The 27126-nt window shown below is 32.5% G+C and overlaps 1 protein-coding gene across 1 annotated transcript in view; it reads left to right on the top strand.

Moving 5' to 3' along the window:
- The window catches only part of LOC106113707 (terribly reduced optic lobes), a 109173-nt gene that overhangs the window by 32976 nt on the left and 49071 nt on the right, over positions 1–27126 (top strand). The window contains 10 exon segments of the mRNA XM_013306567.1: positions 740–863; positions 1279–1342; positions 1571–1644; positions 1949–2111; positions 2363–2538; positions 3252–3383; positions 3508–3573; positions 3668–3745; positions 3895–3981; positions 5373–5486. Coding sequence (XP_013162021.1) covers positions 740–863; positions 1279–1342; positions 1571–1644; positions 1949–2111; positions 2363–2538; positions 3252–3383; positions 3508–3573; positions 3668–3745; positions 3895–3981; positions 5373–5486 — 1078 coding nt within the window.

Below are 27126 nucleotides of genomic sequence, written 5' to 3'. Positions count from 1 at the left end.
ATATTCTGATGATATGGTGCTGATCTGATGATGGAGCCGGAAGGTGGCTATAGGAACTTCGCAATGAAACGATACAACTACATAGATATTGAGTTAGTTTGAATCGTGTTGACGGATAGTTTGTCGTTTTTAAGATATTTAGTTAATATAATTAAGAAGAACATAATAAGAGCTTGTTTTTAAAAAGTTTTTATTTAAATTGCCAACAAATGAGTACTGTTCTTTTTGTGCTATACAAATAATTAAGTACCGAAATATAGGTTATTAGTCCTATCACAAGCAGTGTTTCAAAGGTTTCTGTATACTATAAAATAAAATAAAAGCTGAAAATTTGGAGTAAGAAGGCGAAGGGGCCGGCAAATCGGAATCGTTATTAAGGCGGGGCGGGACCTTAGCCGACCAATCCACAAACATTGATAAGTACCTATTCCTGAAGTCAGGCGAGCCAAATCTGCCGATGACCTTTATATGACATAGTACAATGTGCAAATACACTGCCATTTAACACAATCGAAAAAATCTTAATTAAACATTAAGATATAAGTTGTACACTCTGTTAATTGGATTGTGATCCAAAAAGTATAATACTTTCAAGTGAATATCCATAGACTAGTCATGAAACAATTTTTTTTAACGATTAATTCGCAGTGTGTGCGGATTTTGCCTCAAAATTTATAGATCTCTTGCAATCTTAGGTACTGAGTTGTAAATATTAATTTTCTATAAATTTTCTTTTCAGACTGCAATAGCAGGAGACATCTATTGGGAAGATGAAGATGATTCCTTAAACGAGTTCCTGGAGGTCAAGGAACCAGATTCTGGGCTCATCAGTCATCTGCGGCGGTTAAAGAGACAGTTGGTTTGTAAGTAATCTAACTTCTTGTCTTATTTAACACTAGCTATCGCCAGCGAATCTGTTCGCGTGGAATTGAAAAAAAACCTCAGAAATAGCTTATGTATTCTTCCAGCCTATGTTTTACATCTGTGCCAAATTCCATCAAGATCCGTGCAGCCGTTATAGAGACTTTCAAAAAAACATCTATCCATCTAACTTAAAAACTGCTGAACGATTGTGAATGAAACTTAGCTTAGATATACAACGAAATCTCAAATAAATATGTATGTATTATGATATTATAATATTTGAAAAGACAATTTCAACGTCCTTTGACAATAGTTTAACTATTACAATAAAAGTATTTAATGTTAATGATGTTTTCAATCTCTACATGCCATTATTTTAACTGTGAACTAACAAGAAACTGTTAAAATTTCCAGCAACACTCACAGACACAACTGAAGATCCAGTGGAGTACGAATCAGCTACGTCCGATGAAAACGGGTAAGTGGTCTATATTCTATTTTAGTTAGTTTACAAACTAACCTACAGACAAGCGTATAATTTAAGTAGAAATGATAAACGTGAAACTCTTCTGAAATTAACATCAAGTTATTAAGATCCGATTATTTTAAGAATCATACTCCTTAAAATCGAAGACAATAATAAAAAAAAACTATATTAAAATATACGAGAGTAATTGATGATATTCAAGTTATTAATTTTTTATAGGAATGACGTTGACGATGACGAAACTCCAATCGAAGGCTCGGGAACGTTGAGGAGAGATCCAGACAACAGGGAAAGTAAGTAATTTCAACTTTTTAAGATTTTGAGGCGAAAAGGAGTAAGGAGTGCAAAAACACTGCCTTGGCGGTATGAATATTGTCACGTACAAAGTTAGCGCCAACCTTCAAGATTGAAGAGGCACTAAAAGAAGAAAAAGAAGGTTGTCGGCTATTAGTTATTTGTATTGTTTATAACAACCATACATTGCAAATGATTAATCGCAAAGTAAAATTGAGGACAATGCAGCAATCAAAATTTCCTATACCTTAAAATGTAAATATATACCTATAATAATATATTACCTATATGATTAATTTTCAGAGACACTACGTGTTACTTTCGTGGTGATGGAGCCCTTCCAGAACGAATACTCCGATAGAGACTCTGAGCAGTTCCAGAATATCTCAATAGGACTCGCGGACGCAGTCAACAACCTATTCGATACAGTTCCCGGAACTCAAAGAGCCAGTCTCGTTAGGATACAGTGAGTATTATTCTTCTACATATGTATAGTCTGTATCGTAAATAATATTAACTACAGTAAAGATTGAGAAATGTATGTGTGGATGCTATGAAAACACTTAATTTTTTTTATGATTTCTTGACTACACAATTTTGAAGATTTCTAATTAATATGAAATAGTAAATTTACTGAAGTGCTACTAAATATATTTTTTTGTTGAATTTTAATTGTCACTTCTTACTTTACTTCATTCTTCTATTATGATATTTCAGGTCGAGGTTATCGGACGAGTTCTCGTGCAAAGTAACCATGGACATCATAACATCTGGCTTCGATGACACCAAGGAGTTGGCGAGGATCCTTCAAGATCACATCAGACAAAGAAGACAACTCGGTATCTTCACAGTAGACGAAAACGAATTTTTATCAACAGATATAGTTGACCCAGGTTTGTGTGATTGAGTTGAATTTAGCTTTCAGATACGTTACGATAATTTTATCGTTTTATTTGTAATTACGGTGAAGAAAAACATCGTGATGCAACCTGCACATATCTGAGAAGAAATTCAAAGATATGAGTGAAGTCAACCCGCACTTGGCCAGCGTGGTTGACTATGGCCTAATCACCCTTAACTTAGGATAGGTTCCGAACCCATCGGTGGAGACGTATAGTGATGACTGATGATGATGATGATTTGTAATTTTTGTTGTTGTGAGAAATCATAAACAACTTAATATTGAAGAAAACAAGTATGGGTTGTTGTTACCGATACCGATTTATTGTGTGCATTTTATAGTTTAAAAATAACATGTAAAAGGCACTTATAAACGCTTTTGTAAAACTATGACACCCTAAAGATACAATTTTTTTTGATAGATTGTAGAACAACATAGAAATGCTTTCCTAGCCGTATTACTTATTTGTTAGTGTACTTCATCATCACCTATGACTTTATTTTTAATAGTTATTCACTATCTCATCCTATCTTCATTACTCTAGGGTCTTTTTCACTTTAATTTAGCTAAATCTCGGGAATTATTTGCAATTTTAGCAATGTGTCCCAAGTGTCGACGTTCTTGAGCTAGATAGTATGAAGACTTGATGTATTAATTGTAAGCAGTTAGTTGTCCCAAATTCAATACAAACATTGTATTACGTAGGTACCACTAATCTGGAGTGTGCCGCTGACGAGGTTAAGTGTGATGATAATCATTGTATTGCTGGCTGGGCTTGGTGTAACGGTTCCCCGGACTGTCCCGACGGCAGTGACGAAGTGTCGTGCCCAGATCAAGGTTTCTTTTTAATTTTTTTATGACTTTTTAATTTTTAAACATTTGAAAGATGTTTTTTTTATTTTTACTTTTTAAGTTTAAAAATTAAGTCATTTTTATATTTATTTTCATTAACGTTTACTAGACTCTGAAGGCGAAGACCAGATTAATGAAGTCGATCAACAGACTTCGACGCCGAAATCAGATAATGGTGATTCAATATATATTTCCTTTATTTTTGTAAATTGATTTTTTTTAATTAATTTTTCAAAATTTCTTTTTTTTTCTTTTTTTTGTTTGTTTAGATGACCTTGATACGTTTAGCGTAGCTCCGAATGAAGATAACGAATTAATACCTGAGACGACTACACCTCGCACAGAACGTAAATATATTTTGTTCTATTTCTTTTTCTTTTTTCACCTCTATTTAATATAGGAATCAGTATTGCAACGGAACAAAGACGAAAAATAAATTAGCATAACGAGTGCTCGTAGATTTTTATTTCGTATATTTTATTTTTTCATCATTTAGGCGGGGATGGCGATGAGGGTGACGATATCACCTCAAGTGACACAGAAAATGAAGTTATACCAGAAACAACTACAGCCCAAATTGATTGTAAATATTTTTTTTTTGTTTTTTTTTGTATCCTGCTACATGGGTCATACCTTCATGGTATTCATTCTTCCATCCTTCCTCTATTTCATTTCTACTTTACTTGGAGAATCGAAATATTTACTCTATTCTGATTCTGTGTTCTTCAAAAATCGTTACTCATTTGATCAAAATTCGGTCCTTAGCAATACTTTGCTTAAAGTCAATTGTTATTAGCCGATTTTCTTATTGCTTTTCGGCATTCCTGATTATTTTGTTTTACCTAACTTCAATAAGAAATAAGCATTGATTTTTTTTTTATATAAAAAACTTATGTATTTTACAATTAATATCTTAAAGTAGCTGTCGCCTCCGTGCGCGCGGAACTAATAAAACTGAACATAGTCTGGAAGAACACATAGGGCGTTCTTCCAGATTTATGCAGCAGTAATGGAGATACCCACAAACAAACATCCATCCAACGTAAGATAAGTAATATATGGCGTGTTTATGTCTGAAATATTTACGGGTTTGTTGGAATACACTGCCCTATTAATGTTGTTTAACCATAATTTATGCTGTATCTGTCATACCTACATTCGTCATACCTAAATATAAGAATACTAAGGAAGACCACTTAGCAGTTCTGAGCGCCTAAGTAATTCTGAATGCTTCAAACTGTTGGAAGTAATTTTATATACACTCATATTAAGTTTAATAATTGTTAATTTTCTATTATCCGGTTCCTGAGGCGCCGGCCTGGTCATTCATAACTTGTACTTCCCTACTTTGGACACCAGTCCCCTTCTCATCTAGAAAACATTTCATTTTTTTTTAATTTTTAAATTTCTGATCGATCATCTATTATAAGATAGTTAATTATTATTAAATAAAATTCATGATGTTCACATCAAAAAGGCTTCGCTGTGGTTTCGGTTCGTTTTCGCTTTGGTATACTAAGCTTTAATCAATCGTTGATATCTCTCGTTTCCTCTAATTCATAAGGTGGTGGGTTCAGCTTTCATTGTTAATTCCTTCCATTTCTCTGTACTCAAAACATTTTAAGCAATTGTTGAGATATTTTTTATTTGGTTCCATAAAGCATGCACACTATAAAGGACTATAAAATTTTATGCAAAATAAATTTTTCATAAACGTGACTTTATTACGAACTTCTACAGTACCAGTTATCTTGGATTTCTGAGATCAAAATCTCCGTTTAAGACATATTGTTATCTCTTTTTTGTCAAAGATAATAACTGTGATGACGATATGTTTTATACAGAGATGTTGGTGTCAGAAACCCACGGTCTTTAATTTAGAAGGCAGTGGTTAATATCATATTGATAGCTAATCGCTAGGATATAGGCGCTACGTTAAAAAGTATATATGAAAAACTTGTGTTTTTTGTACAGCATGTGCTGCGTACGAGTTTAGATGCGACAACACACGGTGCGTCCACCGGAGACGGCAATGCGATCGTCAACAGGACTGCGATGACGGCTCCGACGAAGCTGACTGCCCACCAGGTAAGTCAAAGCTATTATTCAGGTACCGAACTGTACCGACCTGAGTTGTCCGCACTACATGGTGCGGAAAATCTAGTCAGGTAAATTGTTTTAAGACAAGAAAGGAAGGAAGACATGAAGCTAAAGTACGTGACTGAACCCACAAGGTTTGCATCAAATGTCTTGATGTCATTCGATTAGTATTTTAATTATTAATAGGTTTATAGACTAAGTCATTATAAGTCCAATTCATGTTATATTCGCGGCCATGCTGGTTGTTGACCAACACTTTTTTAAACCATGATCACACATAAGTTTTGAGATGTTTCTTTTATGTTAAATCTTCTGTAAAAGGATAAATTTGTTTTGCTCAATTCTAAATTTACAGAAACAATTACCATGTTTAGGATGTCTAAACGGACGATTAGACATTGAGTGGCGTATTTAACACGGCATTTCCTTCTATTGTAAGTAGATGATTGTTCTCCTGGTAATTTGATAGCATTAAATCACTTGCAATTAATACAATTTCGAATTTAGAATCAGTTTGAACATATAGATATAAAATGAACACGTTAAGAAACTTATACATATGAACATTGTACATCGAAAATGTATGAAATACACTTTTAAAAAGAGTTGTACGTTTTTGTAAATAGACATTAGATGCTTGAATAAATTTTAAGGTCGTGTATTGCAGCTAATTGGCTTTGAGTCAAGTAAGCGTTGTGTACAAAGTAATCAAATGGTCCGTCCATTGCGAGTTCTCTAAGGAGCAGTAGAGCCATTAATTTTAGCGTTGAGTGGACACTGATCGGCTTTAGATTCGAGAAATGGGAAGTTAAACGGCAATCATAGCCTGACTACGGTATCCATACCGATTATTTAGTTTTAGACATTATTAGTTAGAATCATTTAGAGTAAATAGCTCGCTATCGATACCAAGTCAAGTCTTCGATTAGTGAGGGGATATGATGAACGTTGTCATTTAATTTTGCGTTGCGACGATACACCGTTACAGTGTCGGATTTTCTTCCTAACATTATAATAGTAATAATATTTCAATCAGTAGACAATTTTTTTACCTTAATAGAATTGGAACAGGAAGTTTATGTAACTTAAAAAAAGTAGGGATAAGAGGTTGTCGATGTTGATAACGATTCGATTTAACTATTATTTAATTTTACCTTCGGAATAAGTTACACAATTTTTAATTTAAAAACCATAACACAACCATATCGGTGATATTGTATAGACAGAGATAAAACATCCAATTCTACATAAATTTTGTAAATACTATTACATCTTTAATGTTCAAGATTATGTCGATTCTTTTGACAATTTACTTTACTTAGTAGTTACATTAGCTATGCCATTTGCCTGTATTGCATTCACTGTTTGGAATGTCGAGTAGTTCTGTAGCAATCCGAAATTCAAGTACCTATTATGCCAATTATAAACTCAAACCAATCAATTAATTCAAACTGCTCGCCCACGTAACATCCTTGTTACTAGCTAAGCGTATTGCCCGGCTACAATGGTCCTCAGCGATATGGTTAATGCTATAACTTTCATAATTAGGTTATTAAAAACATAAAGAATTTAACAAATATCTATAGATGATGGTATAAGCTGTCTTAGATAAGATTTTTTTTTATATCATAAGGTGGCAAACGAGCGAGCGACCACATGAATTCGCTGAAATAGCGAAGTGACCGTTGCCCATAGACATACGCAATTGTATATGTGTTGCCTATCTTTAATCGACGGAGCAGAGGATGCACAGAAAGAAAACATTTCCATGCATCCTCTCATCCGGAAAGTCCACTTCCACTTTCCATCCTTATAAGAAAAAGTGTAGGAAGGGAAAGAGGACTAAATTGGGCCTCCGGGACGCACACTCATCAGACGAAACGCGGAATTGCTTCCACTTCACGCCTGTCTTCTGTGTGGTCGTGGTATTTCACCGGGCGAGCCGGGACAATAAAATAAATTATAATTATATTGTAAATTTTTATTTATAAAGATCGGAATATTGGTTATATAACTTGTTAACAGAGGCCCAGGCGAATACTTATGGTTATAAATGAAACGTTATCTTGACAGAGCCCGTTTCAATTTGAAGATCATTCGTTAAAGCCATTAAAGCATTAATGGTTTTCGCAGTAACTGCTTTATTATGATGACTTTTGCCTGTTTCAATTAGTTCATCGCTTACATAGTTCATTTGTTGCCTGCCATATCAAAATAAAGATTTATTGCAATGTCGAGCACTCATATAACTTTAAATATGACTTTATTTGATGATCAAATTGAATAGAGGTCTTATTCATTTATGGTTCTTTTTATTACCACATAATGTTGGGTAAATGTTTTATTTTTTTATCAATAGATGGTGTTGTACAAATTTTATTGCGTACAAAATAACAGACTTGAACATAGAAGTTTATATTGCATGAATATAGTTAAACTGTGCAAGCGTAGTATGGAATTTGATTTAAGATCAGTGTTTAAATTGGCGCGCATTAGGCTCCGCGTTTAAAATTGGCGGTCGCAGCTCGTGAGTCAAATATCAGCGCGCGCATTTTGTTCTACCAATCAGAGGATGCGACACAACATGACTCTATAGCTTCTTTCCAATCAGAAGCTGTGACGTCACACATTGCTCTTCTTTTAAACATTTTCATTTAGATGGCACTGCTAGTCTATTTTAAATCGCAATGCAATATTAAGTTCTTTAACCGATTTCTTTCGAGTTAAACATTAAGTTTGTTAATTTGCTTATATCAACTTTAAACTTTTAAAAATTTATGGTTTTATATATTTCATTCGTTTCGTATATTCGATTCAAAGATAATGTGTAGATTAGTCATAGCGTTCTTCGAATTGTTACATTAAAGCGATGTAGTGATTATCTCGAAGGACCTTGTAGTACTTTATTCGAGTGGACAAACAATTCCAAGGCTTGCTGATGAAAATATTTAGACGACCAGTTGTTCATTATTATTGTAAAGAGTGCTCTTTAAAATTTTATTGAAAAGATGAAGCAGACTAAACTAAAAAATTGACTCTCTGAGTACATAAAAATTTAAGAAATATATGTTTTAAAAAGCATCCTACCAATACCTATCCATAATAAAAAATAAAAAACATTATAGTCGTGGACACTATAAAAATAAAAAAAAAATTACTGTAGTGTCGGAACGGTTTTAAAGCTGAGATTTTTGCAGTCCAAAAAATAGCACTAAATAAATAATATCCTTATTCTTTGTTTCATAGAAGAGACAGTTCGAATTACTCCTATAGTGTATTCGACACCGGCGGCTTTTGACTTTTTATAAATCCGACCAAAACGATGTATGTTTCTTACGTATTTGGAATAGCAAGAAAAATAAAAAAAAGGTCAAAGCGAACTAGCTAAAATTTCTATTTCAATCTTTATAATGTAATATAAAATACCGAAAAAATAATTATTGAGGTAGTTTTGACACGTAAAATAGCGTACGTGGACTAGACATTTATTTAAAATAAATCAATCTACTTTGATACTGACTGTATCTGTATGTGACGTGATATTCTTGAAATTAAATTCATAATATGAAATATTTTTTTAAACTGACATATTCAATTATATTTGATTTTTTGGAATTGCTTTTTTGCTCATATCACAACTATGTTATCACACACGTCCAATACTGTTTCGATAAACTCTTTGGTTCCTATTGTAGTATAAAATAAGAATTCATCGGACGTCTTCTATTGTGATAGAATCTAACATAAAATTCCAATAACTATTGATATATTAGCCTGACACTAGCAAGGCTTGAACTCGATTCAATTTGCACACTTCTCTGAATGCCATTCTGTTAAAGAAATATGTATGTTATGTTTTCCGCAACACGTACGATATGTTTCATATTAACTTCTGGTTTCACACGGCGAAGCAGTACAACAGTACTGCTATAGTTTTAATGCAGAGATAGAACTGTTTTGATAAGTTCAAAAATATCAGTATTGACTCATTATGAGTAACCAATATTAATGCATATTTTTCACTCAGCTTATTTAGTCTATTTTTGGAATAAATCAATGAAAATAAAACTTTAAATGTGTGTTAATAATTTAGTTTAATTTCGATACGATAAAAACATAACTTTTTCCCCGTCAACAATATCGTATTGAATTTCGTCATGACTTTACTTGATTGAGAGAAAACAATCAGTAAATTTAATATATTCGTCAGTACATCAAACATCGGAGTATCAGTTGAATATAAATATGTTTTGTCCACACACGACATATAAGGTATTAAATGCACATATTTTTATCAATTAATGACATGTAACCCATCAGTCATATGCGTTTAAATTCCCTTCCGTGTAATAATTAGTCATTTAAAGTCATGGTATAAACTAATCACGTTTTATAAAGTTTACCTTATAAAGTAGTTCGACTAACTACGTCATCAAAGTCTAGAGGCATTTTTTTGCAAGAGAGAGAAGGAACAAACATTCCTTTTTCAAATTCATTTATTAGAAAATCAGCAATTATATTCTATTATTCGATTTTTGAAAAAATATTGTACCTTCTTGTTACTGCTTCGTTCAACTTTAACCCAATTATTTGATAAATGTGGGTAATTTTATCGAAACTTGGAAACTTTTCATAACAAATTAGATTACTTTAGAACTCAAATAGTTTGTGACATTCCATGAAGCAGTTCCCATCGACTTAGTAAGACATTTTTTATGTGTTCTTTTTGTAAATTATAAACGTTCACGCAAATCAGAGCTCTAGGCTCTGTCTACTCACGACAAAATACATGTAGATTGTCGTCGTTGCGGCCATTTCAGAGAGTAAGGAGTCTTGATGGGACAAACGCGAGATAATTTTTTCTTCTCACTAATTTTCTTTCAATTTTACTTCGCATGCTCTTAAGTATTATTTCAAGGTGTAATAAAATAATTCAAGTCAAAATTTATACTAGGGGTCTTTAGTGAAAAATGACCATGGATTTTAAGTGCGTTACTAATTTATTACATATATGGTATTTAGCTGTTTGCGAATAAGAACCCTGTTTATATTTTAGGAGCACATGTGGAAATAAAAGTGTAAAAAAATTAATCTAAATAGATTTGTTGTAAATTTTTGATTTGGGCAACTATGTAGGTATTAAAAGAGTGCGTGTACTCTGCGTTCTTTAATCATTGACAGTAGTGATCAATTCGGTGCTTTCGTGCGCGGTAACCCCGGCGGCATAAAATAAGTTTCTCTATGAAATTGAATACTGGTCGGATCGCGTGCTCGCCTTCATTTTACGATTTACCCGCAACCGATGTCTCTCTCAAACCCTAATGGGTTATGAATTAAATTGGCAAACTCGTCCCGGTTAGGGCCGATAACTTCGGTCAATGTTTGGCCAAACGATAACCTTTATTTCGTAGTTAAATTACGATACGAGGCATGTGTTTATAGCGTGCTTCTTTTGTTTGTCATTTAAGTATTAATTTCATATCTAATATTTATAGAACAGTAATCAATTCAGTATAACATTGATAGTTTAAATATTCTTTAAAATAATTTTTATAATATTTTTTTATAATAAGATAGCAATCATATCTAGTTACTATAAATGCGAGCAATAAGTGTTCTAATTATCATAGTGTTTGTTAGTTTAACTCGTGAGACCTTAAGACTCGAATAAACAAAACAGTGTCGGTAGTTCCGCGGTAGGGCGCGAGATAAGCTTGATGTATGCCTCAATCCTTATCTATGTTGTTAGTGAGCTATTACATGAAGGAAGCCTTGAACTTTTCTCATTATTTTAATATTCATTCACGACAGATTTTATCAATTTGATAATTAATAACTGATGTTTGTGTCTTGTTATGTAGAGACTATGCCAAAATGATAACATTGACGTGATATAATACTAAAAATACCCAACAAGTACTTAATACTTAAGATCACATATTATCTTAAATAAATAACTATCATTAGTCGATATTGCGTGTATTAATTGTAATTAAAATTTTAAAATGCGAGTAATAATATAAAATAACAATATGAATGGAGCATAACAATGCTCATTTGTGAATGAGGCAGGAAAAGGTAGCAGTAGACAGCTGCAGGCAGGAGCGGGCACGGGTACGTGGGCAGGAGTCGGCAGAAGTCGGACGCACTCGACGTGGCTTCCGTCGCACGCCGAAACCCCGCGACATTCCGATCGCGACATTATCACCCGCGCGTCGCTCGCACCAGATTTATGTGACCGACTCTACCGACTAACTTACGACTCGCCAACAAGCTTACGTATTTACATAATGAACGCTTACTAACACATTTACATACATACATATTACAAATCGATCTTAGATATTAAAAATATACAATTAAATAAATAATTATACAATTATTTATTTAATCGTATACCTTTTTTTAGTTTTTTTGAGGTATGGCCATTCGTGCAAAAATCGGCAGAGAATAGATTTTCCTAGTGTAACTGATGGTGTCCTTACTGTACGTTAACTAATTTGTTCTATGCTTCATATAGATACATTACTTCAATCTTGGTCAGGTTCACTTGTGTTGAGTTTGTTTACTATAGAAGTATAGATCTCAACACGTACAATTCTAATTGGTGGCGACTTTATCTGTTCCTATGGTAGCTGATGTCACTGCGCTGACGCAAGCCGTGTATCACTCGCCATTATCATCATAAGGGTGCGTACACATCTGGTGAATGCATCTCGAAACTCGCACGAACTTGTACGAACTGCGCCGAACATAATGCACTCAGAGTAGCAATTCCTCCTGCGATAAAGCTATATAAATTTCTCTCCCTTAACCTCCTTAGCTCGCACGTGAACGCTTTTTAGCTTTCTTCTTGGAACATCAGTTTATGGTTCTCCTAGACGAAGTTAACGTAAAGAAGCAAACACATGTATAATTTTTTTACGCTGATTCGCGGTGCATTCGGTTTATGTGTATGTATCCTAAGGTCGAGCAGCATCAGCGATAAATCAGTCTCAATAAGAGCACTGACTCTTCTCTTATCGCGTCAATGAGAAGCAATTGTAACGCATTTTAATTTCGTCCCAACACTTTATAAGGGCGTCGATGATTGTTGATCATTGTTATTATTTCAAGTGATTTATCTGTTTATTAATACATCTATAGTTACTTTGAATTTGTTTGCAGTATTTTCGGACTCGATTTTACAATAATAGACTGAAGCCCGTGACGTAGAACATTACGCAAAGATCTCGAATTTATCGATGCGTTCTTGGCACACCTCTATCACTTCTTCCACATTCATATCCGTTACATGCAAGAAAGTTTATTCTTACTTGGTTTAAATAAATAAAAACTATAAAAACCTATTACCTTACCTATTATAAGTGTAAGATTAATAAAAAAAATGTTGCGTGAGTTTTGTATGTTACATACTAAAACTAGTGTTATTTATAAAACAGTTCATAACATAAACAGTTGCCCGTTTTATCACCTGCGCATACAAACTGAACGATTGACTCATCTGGCTTCGACCAAGTGACCTGAATTACAATAAGTCATAAAAATCTCTGGTATACATAGCCTTAGTAATTTTAGATGTCTGTGACTTCATTCCAGCTCCGGTCGGCGGGTCCTTGCGTGTGGTGCCACCGTTCAGTGAATTTTATGACATAGTTCCGGGCCACTATATCACTTTTTGTTTAAACCGTGTCTGTCAGGGCATGCTGTGATCATGTCCCCTATCGGCAGACAAAAACAGGAATACACACGATTCATATTCATTATTAAACTAATTGATTCATTCAATGCGAATGCTTAGTTGTATGGATGGATGTTTATTATAAGATATCTCCAGAACGCTGAAAGTTGGCATAGATGTAGAACATAGTGTGAGATAGCCCATAGGCTACCAAATTTTTCGCGGCGCCTCTTAAGATAATTAAAATATTTCATTATTTTTACCAAAAATATTAAGGAGTCAAAGTAGATATGTGATATATTTTCTTTAAAAGAAATTCATTTACAACACCGTTATTATGTATATTAAAAACTCTATATTTACTAAGAAAGTGAAATACATTATATGTAACGATATAAAAAGATAACTAGAAACCTTGGATACAGCACCAGACTCCATCTGACTGGAGTGGAATGAACGATAAAATATTATCATATTGATATAATTAACAACAAGACTAGACAAAGTCGTGCGGATGCCAGAAATGTCCAGTGCTAATGCCGAATAAATCATTAAAAACTTTTTTCTCGAACCAGTTAGAGATTAAAAAAAATTACGTAAATGCTGGAGGCAGTAATATTTATGAATGAAATTGCTATCTTTGCTCTTTAGGCATTTTTTGTAAGTTTAATTACGTAAATCATCTTTAATGAAACAGTGTCCCAATTTTATTTTGAACATGGAAACACTATTGTTCCATTTTTTATCTAATAAGAGCAATTTCGCTACTATATAAGAATTAAATTAGACACTTTATCTCACATTCCAAACGTTGCAATTAAATTATACACATATTTGAAACATTTATAATGTACACGTGAGACAGACTTTTTTAAACAAATACTCATCTTATATTTATATATATTAAAGAAAGTCGTGTTAGTTACACTATTTATAACTCAAGAACGGCTTTACCGATATAGCTGAAAATTGGTGAGGAGGTAGCTTAGAGCCAGGAGACGGACATAGGACTATTTATCCATTATTTTTCGAATTTATGCCTTAAAGAGCTGCTTTTTATTTAACTTATCTATATATTAAGTTTTTTTATATATCCACGCGGACGGAGTCGCGGGCGATAGCTAGTTTATACTAAGTACCAAAAGAAAGATCAATTTTATTTTTTTACACTCGATGCGGACAAATTCCTACTTATATTACTTTGTTATGACGAGGCGTAGTTTGTTTAGCCGAGAATTCAGGAATGTGCAATGTATGCGATGATAATCCGAGTGAAGTCATTTGTGACGACTGATGACTAACTGAATGAACGGCAACTAATTAACCAATCTATGCAATGTACCTATAAGTATAGATTTATTTAATACAAGTTCAATTAAATGATAATAATAACGGACTTGTGTTGCAAAGTTTTTTAAGGTACTAATCTTCTCAGGCGTCCTTAAACTAACCTGCCAGAGTACAATCACAATCTGATAAATCTAGTTTACATACTCATTGAGAACAAACATACAAACGATGGTTATTGAAAGGCCAATTTATTTACTTTCGAAACATTTAAAGTACGACAAATTTATCTGGCCCGGTGAAAAGTGTCCGTAAAGCTCTATTCCACGGTCTTCCCTTTAAGTCTTCTTCTAAAGCCTAATTATGTTTACGCCAACGTCACAAGCCAAATAAAGTTCTGGAATGTTTGCAACAATTTTTTGTAACAGCGCCATCTATCGATTACGAGCAATTTATAAGAATCTCAGCTTAATTTTTGTAATAATGATCTGTTGAATTTTGACTTGGCGACCGATATAGTTTAAAATAGTTGCCAAGTTATTATTGTTTCTTGTTTGAACGCGACCGAGACTAAAGGCTCGTAAAGATAGGCTTTGATCTACTTCCCGGCGACACGTCTAGCTCTGACATCATGCAGAGAATTATTGTGTAAATTCTATGGAACTGTTGTTTATTACACGCACTAAAATAAAACTAGAGTCATTCATCGACACTGGATACAATCGGGCGTGATCATGACCACATGACTTAACGGTATATGGAAGGAGTAAAAAATTATATTGGAAAATTAGTATTTCATTATTTTTAAGGCAATTTCTGCTTAATTGAAGTTTAGTTTAATTCAGAAAAAACTAAGAATATTTATCCGTTGTTAACTTACCTATTGTCATGTTTAGTACAAAAACAACATAGTATCATTTACAAAAATAGCAAATACATATGATATTGTAGATCAAATTCCTTCTGTTAAATGAGTTAATAAAAAGAACATTTTAATGAACCGCACGGCGCCCACACAATATATGTACATATACGTATGTTTAAATGTTCTTGACATAAAATTTTAATTGTTATGACTAGCGTATTAATTCAAACTAACTCAGCGGTGTAACACAATCGTTTTTATTAAACATCAACCATATCGAAGAGTTTAGATCTCAAAGTAAGACAGTGGTATCTATTCCAGGAAATATTTGAATACCATATTCGTAAATATTTTTGTATCTTTTACTCTTATAGCATTGTTGGGTTTTAGGTATTTGTGTTTGCTTGTTTTTAAATAGCTAATCTTACTTATTATAATACTTCTTACTAATATTATAAATGCGATGTTTGTTTGAAAGTATCTCCAGAACGACTGCTTGAATCTTGTTGAAATTTGGCATATATGCTAAGCATTGTCTAGAAGGTCACGTAGACTAATTAATTTCTTTTTTATCATTCCGCGTGGACGGAGTCGCCGGCGACAGCTAGTCCTATAATATTTGAGTAAACTGTTGGACAATGAGATGAGACGTTTAGAATTTTCTTTTTGTATACTTACCAAATTACCTTTAAAAATATATTCAAATAGGAATATAAAATTTAAGTACAAAGTAAATTATAATATTTCTATTGATGAATATTTTATCAACTAATGCTATAAACTGTTAGTAAAAAGCTTTTAAATGTGGAGTTAATATTAAAAGCGATAGCATATTCTCCATCTCGATTGCCGCTAAACTTTTACATGGCAACTACCTTTGGCGAGGTAATTGCGTCCTGTCCCCACGTGACTCAGTACGTATAGCATAGGTACAACTTTGATTACACCTTTTAACATAGGATGCTTGTTGAGCTAACAATTTTTGATGTTTTCCCTTTTTGCTCAACTAATAGTCGGGCAATGTTTGTAGCTATTTATGTATAGAGATCGTTTGTAGCTTTACTCAATTGATCAATTTCAAACTGAAAGGTGTCATTCCACTCGTATCCTCCCACAGAGTTAGTTTAACGTTTTCGAAATCAATAAATCCAGAACTACTTTTTGAATTGATTAACTATTTTTGTAAATTCAACAACCGATTCCACTTGAGTACATCTTACTTCTTACTAATATAATAAATGCGAATGTTTTAGTGGATGGATGGATAGATGTTTGGTTGATGGTATCACCAGAACTGTTAAAGAGACCTCTCTGAAATTTGGCATACATGAAGAAAATAGCCTGAAAGATCACAAAGGCTAAAAATTAAGTTTTTTTTTAAATCCGCGCGGACGGAGTTGCGGGCTACAGTTAGTTTTATTATAATTATACTGACACATGACGAAGATGGTTAGAATCATCGACGGTCGAAAAAATTATTTATTTTATATTTATATTTATTTTTAAAAGAAAGGTGAAAACAAATTTTTTCAATGGAAATGTTTCGACAGTGGATTGTTACGATAAAGTGTTATTTCGTGTTTTGTTTGTTTTAGTAAAAAGTAGTCAAATTCAATTGTGATACCTAAGCTTTGAATTTACTTGCAAATTAAACGGTCGCGTGGACTCAATTGTTATTCAAAAATAGCGCACAAGCGGACAAACGAGCTATCGCAATCCAATAACGAGACAAACAAGCAATGGATGCAATGTAACAATATGCCCAAAATCACTAACTATCGAACTGTACATTAATTAATCGAGTTACTCAACAAGTACGGAACACATGAAATTATTTAACTATCGATAAATACAATAAAATTATTCATATTTAATTACATAACATTATAAATGCTAATGTTTGGATGGGTGGATGGATAGATGCTTGTTTGAATGTATCTTCAGAACGGCTGCATGGATCTCGTTGAAATATGGAACATAGTCTGGAGGAGCACATAGGGTACTAATTAAGTTTTTTAATCACGCGCAGACGTAGTCGCGGGCGACAACTAGTTGTTGATAAATAAAACATTCAAAAAGAGTTTTTAGTCTTTCTTAATTCATTCTAATCAGATTTTTTCAAATAAACAAAATACTACTGTCGATGAGTGAAAAAAATTCTCCAATGATTAAGCAAATGCTCGATTCCCTACGTCCATCAAAACTGTCAACTATTCAAAGAGTCTTTTATTTGATCTTGAAATATTTGGTTCCTTTTTGTATTTAGTCTTGTCACTCACATGTCGTCAATGAAAACTAACGTTAATATAAGAAAATCTTTCGGCAATATGACATAATTTATTATTTACCAGCAGTAGACAAGGACTTCGTAAAAAACTAAAAAAAACGAGTTAGTCACGTCGTTGTAGTATATGCTATTTCAGACTCTAAACTATCGATTTGATTCACAGTTCTGGAGTAACGTGGCAACAAATTACATATTATATGGGAATATTTAGATGGATGGTTGGATGGTTTGTTTCAAGGTATCTCCGTAATGGCTCAACGGATCACGCTGAAATTTGCCATAATTGTAGAACATAGTCTGGAAGAACACATAGGCTTATCAGTTTTTTTTTTAATTTCGCGCGGACAGATTCGCATGCGACAGCTAGTTCATTATATTAGTAGGTAGTAAGATTTTTACCAAGAACTTATTTTTTAATAATTATAAATTTGTTTGAATTATGTCGTATGCTTCATATTAGCTTATTCATGACGTTTAATGACACTTAAAATGCCAATTAGCGGATAATTATTAGAATTCAAACACGCTCAGTCGATTCGGCTGCCGTATGCAACGCGAATTTAGCGCACAGAACTGCAAACTCAAGTTGATTCACGCGTTTTGAAGCTAGAGCTGTCTGTTTTATACATATTTGTCGTAAATATTTTTTACTTTAATTTACCTATTTTTTTATAAACTTTATTTACTACTAGCCATATTTTAATTTCGCACATACCTCCGTTAGCGCGGAATTAAAATAAAACGTAATGATTTGCCTATGTGTTCTTTTAGAAAATGTTCAATATGTATGATAAATTTCGTCGTGATCCGTTCAGCCGTTCTGGAGATACCTTCGAACAAACATCCATCTAATAATTCGCATTCATAATAATAGTAAGATATATTAAAAAGTCGAATTAATTTAGCATAGACGCGTTTGCTATAGTAGAAACAAACTAATCTCCACTTTGTATCTAGCAATGGACTTTGTGAAATACTATCAGTCGAATGCAAAGGGATTAATAGTAGGTACATGGAAGGTGCAGTTCTGTCCGACTTGTACTTTGAATTTGGAAATCCGGCTTTGAAACATATCACCTAAACAATGGGATGTATCTGCTTTCAGATGTCTATATTGCATAGTAGATTGTAGAGCCAATTAGTTTTCTAATTAAAAATATAAAGAAATGACCAGCCTATTTAAGATCAAATATAACATACGAATCTATATTGTATTGATGAAAAAATCGTATTAGATACACTTTTTATAATTCATGTACGTTTGAACTGATATCGTTGAAAATTGGTGTTGAGGTAGAACTTATTACCAGGAGTTGGATATATAATACTTTTTATCCCGTTTCCGTGCGACGTGAAATAAAAGTTTTTTTTTAATTTCTCGCTACCGGAATCGCGGGTGAAATACAATCAAACATTTTCGACGAATGTTCCTTTGAAATTCACAATTTGTCGGTAAAACTGATTGAATCCAAAGTATACAATTCACTTTGAGCTTTCCAAAGTTTATATTTGCATTGTAGGACTACAAATATGGTACATGTTAAATCAGAACTGACATTTCTATCAAAATTTATGTTTGTTTACTATGTAGTCATCGAACCGCACTCGATGTGAAATTAAATACCTTTTTTATAAAAAAAAACAAATATTAACTAACAGGTATTTATGAGGAATTTTAATATATTTAAATTATTTAAACAAATTACATGTATTATAATATTTTGATAATTATATAATATCAAATCATTTAAAATTTTCATTTTTATTCACGAATTTTTAAAAAGAAAATAATACTTATATGACTTTTTTAAATACTTATTATAAACTCCACATTATGTATAAGTAAAAATTTTTCCAATTTTAATTTTTTACATAAACTCCCGTAAACACGTAGACAAGTATGAAGAAAAGACGTAATATAAATTAAAAGTACTTAACATGCTAATGTCACTTCAATGAAGAACCATTTTAGTTTAACGTTAAAAGGCTTGTTACCTTTCCACAGTCTATGATTTTATTATAACTAAAACGTTTTTCTTCACTATCTTACAAAGAATCCTGTTATCTAAGTCATTTTTATAAAAGAATCATTTCTCTAAGACTTTAAATAATGGAACAATTAAAATTAAAAAAAAATTAAAATAACTATTTACAAAATACACTTAAATTTCCTTTAAGGCAACCCAGGAGCGTCGGTGGCTCAGACGTTAAATACTTCACTTGTTATCTCCAAGTCCTGGGTTCGAATCCCGCGTGTACCAATATGTTTTTGATTTACATGTGTAAATTTATCCGACGTTCTTACTGTGAAGGAAAATATCGTGTTGCACCTTGCACATATCTGCAAAGGAATTCAAAGATATTTATGAACCAACCCGCATTGGACCAGCGTGGTTGACTATGGCCTAGTCACCCCGGACTCAGGGTAGGCTCCAAGCCAAGGCAATTGATGATGGATAAATTAAAGAAAGAAAATATTTAGATTTTATTTTCATTAATTTTTTACTTGAAAAATATTTAATACTCTTTAATATCTACAATGACACAACTTAATTCTACAGCTTTAGTACATTTTTAATGTCAAATTCGATTTAATCTCACTCTTACGATACTCAGATCGGATACACCGAGCACTTCAAGTTCATGAAGGCTTAATTCTTTTGATGCAACGCGGTAATACGTTGTTTTAATTTAAACTTAATACGTATGTAGACAAGGTTTATTTTCAATTAGAAAATATATCATCACTGCTACGCTCTGAAAATAAAATAGTAAACGCACGAACGCGACGAAACCCGATTAATGTTACTTAAAGAGCGATCCTCGAGGTTGCTTTGCTCAAATAGGTTACACTTTTTGTTACTTAGACTCGGATATGTCAAGTGTAGCTGCGGTGACGGAATTTACTTTGAAGCCACGCACCATGTTATTTATCATTTAACACTTTCCATGCCACAACGTTATTTTCGTATAGTGGCATTGAACGTGTTTCATTTTCAAGACTTTAGGAGACGATTTTATGAGTCGTAGGATAACGATTAATTTATACATAAATAAAATTAATACATAATTTCAAAATATAGTAATTATCTGTATAATTATTCGATCGCTCCAAGTTGTATTTCAACGTCACTCAGTAAAATATTGCATTTATTTGGGCAAAGTTTTTCAACTGAAATTTTCGTGGTAGACAAATTTCCGTGTAAAGGAAGTTAGTTAAAGTTTCGTCTACATCAAACTTAGTTAATAGGAACCGTATTTTGTTTTTTTTCTATTTAAAAATTTAATTTGATTTTTAAGTAAAATCGCCATGCATTTTTACATTTTACGATGGTAATATTTTAAAATCTGTACAATATTTATCAATATCAATGTTCAGTCATACGAAGCCGTAGAAAGGTTCAGCGTTCTGTTGCGTCTCGATTGACTGACAGTTTCTTCTAGCACTTAAGTTCGCAACTAATCCTTTTACAGAGAAATGTGCTAAGCGGTTAATATCTCGATGTACCGGTTAGATCAATTTTCATGGTTGAAGGACACCATTCAAAGACCCGAGTACCAAAACTAAATAAAATAACAAACTTTCAATGGAAATAGAACAATGTAAAGAAACATTACATTATTTTAGTAAATCTTGTAAAATCTTTACCTTACACGTAAGCGGAGCAACATCTTTTAAATATAGCGACAAAGTGAGAGAGCTTTAGGAGTTTTTAAATCTCTACTTCGCACGTACTTGCAAAGTTTTCAGTCAGCCGATGGGAACGGGCGGTCGGCAACTTTTCAACTACACTTGGTCACTTGGACAAGTTGTCTTGAACGGTCACCTTCTTGCCGAGATGATAATGAAACCTGAATACGATTGCCTCTTCATTAATGCGTCGTGAAGTTTGAAAACTCTACGGATTTTGTGAAGATTTAAAACGGTTATTTCCTCACTCGTATTACCAACTTACCGTGGATTTAAAATTTGTTAATATGAAATATTACTTTTTTTTATAATAGTCATTATTTAATTTCTATGAACCATAGTTGTGCGTTAAGATATATGTATAACAACATTTTAGTATTAAAATTAATACAGAAACACGTAGACGTAGACAGGTGAAAATTGATTTGATAGATTTCGTATCGAGCTTTGAACAAAAAAAAATAATTAAAAACTACCAAAGTTAAACTCAGTACACAATTAATTCTTGGTAGTATAAGCGTATAAAAAGAAAACATCAGTTTACTTAGAATTTGTGATTTAAAATCCTCTGTTGAAGGATTAGAGTTGTGTGTCGTGTTACCAAGGCGTCCTTTAATAAATCCTGGAATGTCTTTCGTGTCTTTACTAAAGTCCATGGTTCTCATAGCTCAAAGACTTTTCATTAGGACTTATGTTGGATTTTTATCTTTTGAACTGAAATTAGTATTAAAAACAAATACGAAAAGCATTTTCAAAATCAAAAATTATTTGAGCATTTTCTATTTAGTAAAAAAAGTAACTATCACTATTTTTTTGGCGTTTAGTTTTCAAATTGGACGTTTTCAATTCTAACAGCGCGGTGTGCATTCACGCGTGCGACGACTATTTAAATGCAAAGTGTCACCATGTTATTCAGCTATGTAACCTATTTAGTGTATTATTAACATACTGTACCTTTATTTTTTTTATTATATGTATTTTCAATGCTTTTTGAATAGAACCAAAATTCTTATCGGTTTGTAAATATATAATACAACTTAAGGTACGAACTGCGAAGAGATTCTGACATCTATCAATCTATCTTTCGACTATTATCGTTAAATAGTGATAAAAGTCTTGCATCTTAATAACACTTGGAATGGCTAAAACTATGTGGTTTATTAAAACAATTTGCTAAAATTTTATTACAAATCGTGTATGATTGGATCGAATTACGTCAACATTAAACTTAGTTACTAGGAACCGTTTTTTTTTTTTTTTAATTAAAAATTAATTTGATAAATTTTTAAGATTAGTAATGTCTATTTCGGGAGAGCGCTAAGGCTTCGTTCAGGCGGAGAGGCTATAGAACTATAGAGTGAGGCACAGGGCAGATGCATCGCGTCACTTTGTGCCTCAGGAACCACCATCCGCCCATTCGTCCCAACCGCGTCAGTCGTCGCTTAACCGTGTGCATGAGCACACGCCTTCGACCCGTCGCGCGTAACCAACCCGTAAGTTTTGTGCAAGCCTCGAACTCCACACAGCAATTGGCCCGTTCAAATGCCCAACAGTACGGTAAACTGACAAACCTAAAAACTTTTTAACTTTGAAAAAGTGTTGATTATTTTTTGTTGTCGATGCTGTGCTGTTAGAAACAAGTTTGAATGTTTGAATTTTGTCTGTTCTTTGAAAAAAATATTTTTTTCTTTAATTTTAAAATAATGTAATGCTGTTATCAGTGCAAACAAAAGTTAAATCAAATTGATAGCGACGTCACGCGGCAAATATTTCTTGACGCTCACCTAGATTATCTGTTGCCGTAAAATTTGACGATGACTTCATATTTTAGTTTCAGGATTTAATCACCTTGAAAACTATGTTCATGGAGTTTGTTATTCATATACCTATTCGATTTCTTTTCGAGATTTTACTTTATAATTTATTGGAGCTGTTTAGGTTGACTTTTTTAAAATCAGTTTTTATAAATACATACAAAATTGTAGCCGAAATTTACAAGCAAAATGCTGGTTTCTTAATTTTTTTTTAACTTTACAATGAAAATTAAAGACTAAATACTTTACCATTAAACAACTAGTTACATAGTTATAATACACAATGACTATTCTGTAGTTATAATTAAGGTTGCGTTAGGAGTTAGTTATTTTTTAACACTTTTCGAACAGCCACGGACAAATCTTTCACATCCTATATCGAATGTAATCGCGATGCGGGAAATTATTTTTTATTTATTGTTATAAAAACATAGTTCGGAATTTTTATACCAACTATATTTAAATTCCAAATATGCGAGTTCCAACAATTACTATTATAAGATTGTTAGCTACAGGATGTTATTAAATCTACTTTCTTGTTTGTTACTGTAAAATCGTTCATTGATTTATCTCCGAGTTTCATAGAGCTCAGTTGTTTTGAGTTTAACTTTGTAAACCTGTTGATACAATAGACATTCGCACGAATCTAGCGAGTGCACTTTGGTACTCGGCCAAAACTCTGACGCGACTGCTCGTACATGTAACCGGAAAATCGTGGGGGCTGCCCGATTTTTATGTGCCTAGGGAAATTGTAAATTCACAGAAATTCGGATATCGGATAAATTCATTAACAAAATGACGTGTAAAGATTTCTTCCTTGGCTGTTACACTTTTAATACCTTGAGAATGATTTTTGGTATCAGAAATTACAGCAAACCAAATATCACCGTTAAAAAGTGCATTACCATTACAAAATATACGGCAGTTTGTAAAAGATTTAGTACAATAAGCAATCTTCCGAGTCTTTACAATTAGTTAAGGCAACTTACAAACGGACGGAGTTCACGATTGGCCGATGACATATGCACTCCGCCATATAATCTTATTCTCATTCATGGGCAGTGTTTTCCAAGTTTTTTTTACAAGCGATTTTCATACGATATGCAATCGTGTTAAGGATTAAATTTGAATGATATCTTGATGTGGTAAAATGCATACCTTTTTAAGCAAACTGCCTACATGTTAGATACGTCGGGAACTAAGATTTCAGTATAAAAGTCAAATAAAAGATTGAGCCTTTGGAAGTTTTACTACCGCCTAAATTATAATGTTGTTCAGGAATTCCGACAGATGGCAAACGGTATAGGAAACCTGGCTAAAATGACACAATAATATTTTTAAATAAAAAATATATTGATATGTTTAAACGATTGTTACATAAAAGAATAACAAAAGTAACCTAACGGATATTTAACGGAGTCTAAACATATTTATTGCAATGTACATTTTAAGAATAAGAAGTCAAAAATATAATTCATTAAAATGCATGAAGTAGTCTTAATGTTTTATTCAATGCATTTAATTTGATTTTATCATGACATTCTTTTAGTTCGATAAAATGCTACTTACACGACGACGTCGCATTGTCTTGACTCCACACAAATTGTTACGAACGATTACATCGCTTTTAATATTCCATGCAACTGCCAGTAACCATTTGATAATGAACAATCATTTTCTTAATACTAATTATAAAGAAAAAAAAAACTTCTTTAAAACAAGAGTGTCGTAAGGCTTATAATTTTATCCCAATTTTGTCTAATAAATAAAATAATCTATTAAAAATTCGTTATAACTTGTAATAATTTCAAAAGCCGGGTTAAATTACATTTTTAAAAAAAACTTTTCAAAAATTCTTCCATATGAACTAAATAGAGCGCTTAAAATATTTATATAAATCTATATTAATAGTTTCATAATATCTTGAAATTTTTTCTAAACTGGTTCAAGATATACAAAAAATAACAGATCTATAAATCTATGGATAGATAGGATGTTTTAGATTATTCTTTAAGTCAGTAGTTAAATCGTCCCTTAGTGTCCGCTGCAACAATCATTACGGCAGGAAGTTGCTGGACGCAGTATGCGATGGAACGCTTTCTCTGACATTCATTGGGCAAGATCTATAACCAGCAGCTTATTATTGATGTTACAAACATTTCTTTATAAACTCACTTCACCAGTATAACCAAAATGTATAGTATATGTATAGCGTATATGTATATGTAGGCAGTAAATAGACTTCGTAGATGCATATGTTTGTTGAGATTAATTAGTCATTTCATAATATTGAATCGAGTAGAAGACAAAGTTTTAGTAACGGCAACTATCGCTTATCGAGGTCCCAAGTTAATTCTAATTTGAGATTTTGTATTTTTCTGTTGCATATTTTTATTACTAATAAATTGTTAATATGAGCATTTTGATTGATTTAAAAAATATTATTAACGTAGTTTATCTACGTAGGCTTCAAATAACAATTGCATTGACAATTTGAAATGATAGTAACTGACCTTTCAATTAATATTGAAATATCAGCATTTATATATCGGGCTAGGTACAATGTCTAGCTATTAAATAACATTATTATTATTAAATATTATTTTAATTATTTCTTCAATGTTAAGGCTGATTTAAAAAGTTGGACAAATTTTACTTTAATAACTATCCATAATTATTACGAAAGAAAGTCTATTAGGTATTTTACTCTTAACTCTTGATGTTATTACGTATTCACACGAAGACCTTATTCGATTATTATTCTAGCTTTTTTTTTATTTATACGACATAGATATTTTAGTGTTCTTCCAGAGGTTTCAATTGAAAAAAACCATTGCTCGTTTTCTTTATTGCCAATTATAAAAAAAAGTTTAAAATGTGTCCTCAAATAACTACTTAACTGATTTAAAACATCCGCTAAGGCTATTTTCTATTGTGAGCAACTTATTTCGGCCTCTTTCGGTTGAAGTAGAAATAATAATAACAAAGGCGCATGCGAATTGATCTTAGAAATAAGTATTCATTCGTATTGTAAAGTCTAGATGCGCGAGAGCACAGGCCTCGCCCGATTCTAACGGTAACCAATTGTACAAAAGTAACAGTTCGGGTTATCAACCCTGTTCGTACCGTGCCGTTTAAGTCTCCCTTTTGTATTTCAACGTGCTTTAACTGCAAATAATTATTTGTCATATTTGTGTTGTTCTTTTTAATCTATCTATTCTAATTTCAAAATAAAATCTGTTCTTATTTCAAAGTTTTCTTTTTTATTTTTATAAATGGCGTTTCTTATTATCTCATACCAGTTATTATTGATTGTTACAGATCAAAGTTCTAGTAGACAAGATTTAGTTTGAACATAAATTGTAAAGTAAATATAATTTGTAGACCGGGCAGTTGGATTTGTAATGTTTAGTAAACGTTAATCATTGGACGACGTAGGCGAAACAAGGTGATCCCTACTTGTATTGATTTACTGTTTTGATATTTGTTTATGTTTCACATAACACTTATGGCGAGGTGTTAGATTTCTTACGAACATTTTCACTTGAATTATGTTTCGGTCAAATGATTTCTTGTTATTCTAACATTGTGATGACCTCATAAGTATTAAGGTCATATCACACCCATTATCAAGTGTCAAAAATAATTAAACAATTGGTATTAGACATGAGGCACTTGAATTTTAAAACGCCCCTGGCTCTAGGTCTATGTAAGAGAATAAAGCAAGGGGGATGGAGGATATTTGGTCATCTCTTAGTGTGTATAGTGTATAAATTTTGGTAAAATTACAAGAAAATACAAATACTTTTCTTATTCTTCTGAGTATTTGTTTAAGATCAAGTATGTTTTACTTTGATGTGGCCACATGTAGGTATGTATCAAATTCTTACCATCAAAGGGAATACGTCTCTCGCAGTTTTGTTAACGAAACAAAACGGAGGCGGGCCAACATAAAAATTACACAAATGTTTATTTTGTTTCCACGATCGCTGTCGTATTTCGT

Source organism: Papilio xuthus, unplaced genomic scaffold, assembly GCF_000836235.2.
Source record: "Papilio xuthus unplaced genomic scaffold, Pxut_1.1 DF828177.1, whole genome shotgun sequence".
In the NCBI taxonomy this organism is placed as follows: domain Eukaryota; kingdom Metazoa; phylum Arthropoda; class Insecta; order Lepidoptera; family Papilionidae; genus Papilio; species Papilio xuthus.
Note: the sequence above shows the minus strand (reverse complement) of the source record. Positions and strands in the feature narration are given on the sequence as shown.